This window comes from Nannospalax galili, unplaced genomic scaffold (genome assembly GCF_000622305.1).
Source record: "Nannospalax galili isolate Female #2095 unplaced genomic scaffold, S.galili_v1.0 scaffold1430, whole genome shotgun sequence".
Classification (NCBI taxonomy): domain Eukaryota; kingdom Metazoa; phylum Chordata; class Mammalia; order Rodentia; family Spalacidae; genus Nannospalax; species Nannospalax galili.
In genome coordinates, this window is record NW_008329126.1 from 1,116,677 (window position 1) to 1,123,628 (window position 6,952).

Sequence of the window (6,952 nt, forward strand, 5' to 3'; positions counted from 1 at the left end):
GGACTTCTACTTTGCATAACAGAGGTCCCCAACACTGCATCAGCAGGAAGTGGGCCATAAAGTTTCCCCATGGAGGCACAGTCTGCAAAACCCAATTTACAGAGAAACTAAATAAGGAAGAACATCACACAGAATAAATTCAGGTGTCTTACAGAAGAATGGGCATCGGCTTACTCATTAGGAGCAAAACCAGGGGCTGCCAGGTCTAATTGAGGATATATTGTACTACATAGTAGGGAATCAACCCAATTCCTAAACAAAGATTTGTTAGCTGCTGTGCAGCCAATGATTGGTGTGTGTTTTTCACTTTTCTAAATATAAATTACCCTGAACCTATTTTTACTACAACATAATAGGTATACAGTGGGAAGAGAGGAATAAAAATAATTTTAGATCACTGGCCCAAGAAAAGCCACATGTAGATGGAGTAATGAAAGTATGTCACTTAGAAATCTTCAATGACCTAGAGATCCTTGATCTGATATGCATCTTGCATCCCTAGGTAATACAGTGACTATGGTAATTAATAAGAACTTGAGTCTGTTTTTCTTAAGTATGTTCTTAACCTGACCAACAAAAAGGAGATGGACAGCAAGAAGAAAAGACTAGGCACAGGTTACTGAATAACCTCCAACACCTTATCATCTTTTAGGGAAAGAATCTCCTCAGTTTCAGCTGAGCAACATGTTTACCCAGTTAATGATTACAATTCCTAACAGTTCTTGTGGTAGGTATGACAGAAGTTAGGGCAGGGGAATGTGAGAAGTGTCATGTATGACTTATATAGCACGTTATTTCCTTTCCCTCCAAGTCTTCTATCTTCCCCTCCCACCTGCTACAGCTGGACCACAATCTTGTAAGTTTGCTTAATTATGAAGGTTCTGACACCACCCAAGGGCAAAGGTTGGCAAACCTTTCTGGTGAAGGACTAGATAGTAATTATTTTCAACTTTGTGGGCCATAGCCTCTATCACAGCTTCTCAGCATTCCCATTGTTTGATAAAATAGCTAAAGATAATACATAAATTATTGAACGTAGCTGTGTCCCATTAAAATTTTATTCACAAAAGCAGAGAGCAGGCTAGATTTGGCCTATGAGCTATAGCTGGCTAAGCCCTATATTAGGGAAGGGAAGAACAATAAGCTTAAGTCTCTGGTAGCTTATATCTGAACTAGAATGAACGAGATAATTAGAAAGCTACACCTGTTTAAATCACTGTATTTTGGAGGCATTTCTATTTCAGCAGGTCAGAAGTGCACCCCAATATAAATGCCTATCATAGAAAATAAACTTCTAACACAGATTCATAGTTTAGTTTGTTTAGAACTTAGAAAACATAGGTGGAAAAGGAATTTTTAATAACATGAAGAGTGGTATTATTACTCCAGAAAAAAATAAGTATGTCCATGACTATTTCCAAGGCACATTTCATGACTTAGAAATTTTTCTTCAAGAAAAATTATGCAATATGTGAAATGGCCAGCATTCAGGAGGCAGAGGCATGCAGAGCTCTGTGAGTTTGAAGCCAGCCTCGTCTACATAGTGAGTTCCAAGTCAGGCAGAACTATGTAGTGAGACCCTATCTGAAAAAAATCAATAAGAAATACATGAACTTACAGATATCTACAGGATTTTGTAAGAAGATAATGAATTAGAATAAAATCAACTGAAGCATTATATTTTTAAACAGGGTCTAACTATATAACATGAAAAAAACCTAAAACTCCCAATTCTCCATCCTCATGTGCTCAAGGACTAGAATTATGGGTACGTGCCACCATCCCCAGTGGAAGATTTGGTTAAGTACAAGCTACTTGCTTTTCATGAACTTGTTAAAATCCCAACATGATTCTCTTCTTTATCTTTACTGAAACAGCATATTCTTTTTTTTTTTCAAAGTACTAACCACTTTTAGACTTTGGTAAGGTCCCTGATAATTTTCCTAGAAGAATAATGGCAGAATAATTTTCCTCTAGGAAAAGGAAAAAAGTCTTATCCATTATCTAGAATCACTGCTTAAAATTTTGCGATTTCTGTGCTCACTTAGGCAGCACATATACTAAAACTGGAATGATACAGAGAAGATTAGCATGGCCCCGGCACTAGCAAATTCGTGAAGCATTCCATGTTTAAAAAAAAAAAAAAAAAAATCTGCTATTTCCGTATTAGTACATGAACTAAATGAGAAGTGTTTCTGTGTAAGAAAATGGAAATTAAAGCATTTAATAAACACACCTGTTCCATATGTTCAAATACTGCTGGGGTAGCAATAGCAGCAGGTGCCTCTTCAATGATTTTCTGATGTCTGCGCTGTACAGAGCAGTCACGGCCAAACAAAGAAATGGCATTGCCATACTGATCTGCTAGAATCTGGACCTCCAGGTGACGAGATTGTTTTGCTAGTCTCATTACAAAGATAGGAGATCCAGGGACTTCCGCTTGAACCTGTATTAGAAAAGGAAATAAGATTCTTAAGTAACAAACATTTTCTTCTATACTAAAAGTTGCTTTGATTTCAATAAGCAGATGCCTAGAAATGTCAGGGACTGTTTGTTAATAGGCAGCAATACAGAATGAATAAAATATAGTCCATGCTTTGTCTATCTTTAACATACTGAATTCTGAGTTATATTACCAATATTAATTAATGAATATGAAAACATAAAACATCCAGTATGTTACAAGGGTAAACAACACAATATTTGAAAACACAACACATACAAACACACAAATAGGGCAAAAATACTGCCATTTACTTAAGACAGCCAAATATATACTGTGACCCAAACTAGATGCTTTCCTTGTTAACACATGGTGGTTTTGAAGTCAAAGAACTTCCATCTTGAGTTTTGAAAAGCACTGTCAAAAATCTTACACTGCTAATTAATTTTTGTCAGCATTTAAAAAAATACCCTAAGGGCTGGAGAAATGGCTCAGGAGTTAAGAACACTTCTTGCAGAAGGTCCAGGTTCGAATCCCAGCACCCACATGGCAGCTAACAACTGTCCGTAACTCCAGTTCCAGGAGATCCAACAGCCTCTTCTGTCCTCCGCGGGCATTGCACGACATGGGTGCACTTACCTACATGCAGGTAATACACACATACACATAAAATAAAAATAAAAATTAAATTAAAATATATATTTTTTAAATCCTAAAGTTTTCTATTTTCAAGGGTGTCTAAGACTTCAATTGTTGGTCATTTTTTTTTTTTGACAGTCTCACTATGTAGCCCTGGCTGGCCTAGAACTCACCGTGTAGACCAGACTGGCCTCCAACCTACAGAGATCCACCTGCTTCTGCTGTTCAAGAGCTAGTTCTAAAGATGTGTGCCACAACATCCAGTTCAACTAAAGATTTTACCCATTTGCAAGTAATCTTTTTGTTCCAGTAGCTTTAAAATTGTATGCATGTGCCTCTGCAATTTTGTGTTGTGTTTGTTTGTTTGGGGGAGGCAAACAGATTTATTCTTATAAGCTTAGATGTGGTTTTCCTTGTATTTGCTCTACATCAGGCTCATACTGTTTTCTACACCTATGCTTGGTAGCTTTTATCGTTCGGAATATTCTTGGTGATTATCTCTTCAAATACAACTTTCTGCTCTATTATTTCTTCAAATACTGTTTTTGCTTCGTTCTGTTGGAGAATTTCACTATACCCCATGCTTTATATTCTATTTTTTCTACTTTATTTTGTTAGCTCCCTAAAAAGTTACTTCAAAACTCGGTGGCTTGATTAAAATTATCAACCTTTTACTTGCTCAGGATGCTCAGCTGGGCAGTTCTTCTGGTCTTATAATCATCTGGGTATCATCTGGTGGCTTGAGTGATCTCATTCATATATCTGGTGATTTGTACTTGCTTTTGGCTGGTAAATCTAGACAGCCTCAACAGGAACATGCTCATTCCTGTTATATGTGGTCTCTCATACTCGAACAGGCTTTTCGGCACAGTAAATGGTACAGACCAGGTTTCTTCAAAAAAGGGTTTTTGGAGAGTGAGAGCAAAGGCTTCAATCCTCTTGAAGTTTAGGTTCCAGAATTCATGCATCACTGTGGCCATCTACTAATGGACTAAGCAAATCACAAGGCTGGCTACAATTCAAGAAGTGGGTAAAGATATGCCACCTCTTGATGGGAGGAATGGCAGTCACAGTGAAGATGTACATACAGGAACGGGAGGAGATATTGTGGTCACCTCTACAAACAATCTACTACGGTCCACAATAATTCACATACCTCCCACATGCAAGACAGACTCACCCCCTCCCAAACCCCCAAAGTCTAATCCAATCATGTCATCAGGCTTGACCTCCACATCTTTCATGACTCATGTCCAGAAACATAGGAGAAGTCCTTAGGTGCAGCTCATTGGGGCATATTATCTTCAATCAAAGACCTGAGAACTAAAAAGACAAGTTATCTGCCCAACACCCCCAAAATTTAATGACGAGATTGCGAAGAACTGCAAAAGATATTCCTGTGCATGAGGATGACTGAAGGTTCTCAGTGGTCATTGGTTTCACAGCAAGTTTGAAATCCAAATGGATACATGTTGTTGGGTTTCTTTATTCCAAGGGCAGAGTTTTTTGTTTGTTTGCTTGCTTGCTTTTTAAGTAGGATCTGTTTCTCTTCCCTGAAAGTGAGATCCTAATCCATGCCACACCTCTCTGCTCTGCTCTCTCCACTGAGAAATTTATTTTGATTAGAAATGATCAATGTTTACAGATGAATAGCTTTCTCAGTCTGCTTCCTTCCCATAAAAAGTTGATGGCTTTATTAAAGTCTTCAGTTATGTTCCCCAAAGGTTCATGTTAAAGGCTTGGTACTCAATACAGCAATGTTCAGAAGTGGTGCTTTGGGGATGTGATTGGCTCATGTGGCCCCTAATCTCATCAATGGATTACTCCATTGATGGGTTTTGGTGGGGGAGATTGTAGGAGGTAGGGCCTAGATGAAGGAATTAGGACACTGAAGGCATGCCCTTGAAAAGTCTAGCTTGCACATGTCTCCTTGTTTTGCCAATGGTGCCCAAGTAAGCATCTTCAGGGGCAGACTCTTGGATTAACTCACCTTCAAAGAATTCTTCCTTTCATTTTCAGCTAAAACTTTATGGTATAAGACCTTAAGCTGAGGATGCATAGGAATGGATCATTATGGAAATAATCAGGATTTCCTAATAAGTCTTCTATGCTTCATTTATTCTGGGAAGGAACTGCTTTGAAAATAACTTCTGTGGTCCCCCTGCCTGCTGCAGGTAATTAATATTCCTCCACTCTTTTATACTTTGGCTGTGTTTGATTTTGGGTTTTTGTGGGTTTTTTTTTTTTAACTTTTAAATCTTTGTATTTACCATATATAATTATAAGTCAATATGAAAAAGAATGACATCTGGGCAACAAAATGATCAGTGGGTAAATATGATGGTTTGAATGAAAATGTCCCCCATACGTTCCAAGTATTTGGGCATTTTGTCCCCAGTTGGTGGCACTGTTTTATGATACTTTTGGAGGAGTGGACTTGCTAGCGGAAGGACATCATGGGGGTGGGCTTTGAGAGTTCTTAACCCTTGACAGAGTTTTAGCTGCCCTCTGCATCCTGTGCCTGCTTAAAGATGTGAGCACTTGGGTTTCTACTCCAGCCATTTCCTGCCACCATGCCTCCTGCCGTGATAGACTCTGATTCCTCTGGAACTGTAAGCTCAAATAAACTTCTATAAGTTACTCTGGTCAATGTTTTTATCACAGAAACAGAAAAGAAAAGAAGACAGTAAAGATGCCTGCTACCAAGCACGAGGACCTGAGTTTTATCACTAGAACCTACAAGGTGAAGGAGAGAACTGACTCCTGCAAGTTATCCTCTGACCTCCACATGTATATCATGGCACAGGCATGTCCCCCCAGGGCACAGACATGTCCCCCAGGGCAGAGGCCCATCCTTTACCCCAATAAATAAATTCAACAAGAAAAATAAATTATTTCAAATGATTTGACTTCTCCAACCCAGAGCCAAACAGGTTAGAATAACAAAAACCTCCCACTCAGACCGTAATATTAGCCCAATATTTAATTTCCTCCCTAACAAATGTCAAATAATTCCTGAGCTTGCACTTTACCATTTTTTTATTTTTTAAAAATTTTTAATAACTACATGATTAGAAGAAGCATTTCACTACAGCTTTAACATATTCAGTAACACAGTCCAGAGTAAGAGTACAGCTCTTTCACAAGTGGGTGCAAGCTTCTAGGCTCACAGTTGAATTAATACAGTTATATGATATTGAACTAAGTAAAAGCCCTGTAAGACATAACATTGAATGAGTTTTTAACCTTTAAAAAAGATCTCCATTTCATTTTAGAATATATTGTTTCTTGCAGAAAGACTCATTGTTTTTGCTACCAATGCTGAGATGTTGGCACATGCACATCTAATCTGTATGTATCTGATTATTACTAGCCATAATTGGTTGCACTTGGGTCCTTGGCGCCTGTGTATTTCTATGAAGTCATCGATTAGAATTCAATGGTAATGTTGATCACCTCTACTAATTAGCATGACGTAAATTTCCATGCTTCCTCCTCAAATATAATACATTTTCTAAAATTTGTTGATTAGTGTATGTGTGTGTATATCACACAGAACATCCCAAACCATCTTATTCAACTATACACCCACTTCCCAGATGGCACCCTCCCACAGCCTCCCTCCGCCCACTAGAGCCCTTACACTCTGATATCCCTGCTACTGTCTACTGTATTGTTGGTACCCCCAGCCATTCCCCAGTACTTGCCCTTCTGGTGAATCTAGTCAGCCTATCTAGAGGTCTTTGTTTTAGGAAGGTCAGCTGTTTCTCATCTAGCAGCAATCAGTTGTCAATATTCCTTCAGAAAAGATTGGGGTCTGCTGTTCATTTTCCCAGTTCTATGTTGGGTTACTGTCTGGGAGTCTCTTTG

General features: G+C 38.5%; 1 protein-coding gene and 1 pseudogene across 5 annotated transcripts in view; one reads left to right on the plus strand and one right to left on the minus strand.

Annotated features, from left to right (window-relative positions):
• Positions 1 to 6,952, minus strand: part of Acaca (acetyl-CoA carboxylase alpha) — a 284,858-nt gene that overhangs the window by 191,994 nt on the left and 85,912 nt on the right. For all 5 annotated transcript variants that reach the window (XM_029562520.1, XM_008831314.2, XM_017797626.2 and 2 more), the window contains one exon: positions 2,237 to 2,446. In XM_029562520.1, coding sequence (XP_029418380.1) covers positions 2,237 to 2,446 — 210 coding nt within the window. The remainder of the gene's footprint in view (positions 1 to 2,236; positions 2,447 to 6,952) is intronic.
• On the plus strand, positions 2,037 to 2,134 carry LOC115070038 (annotated as a pseudogene).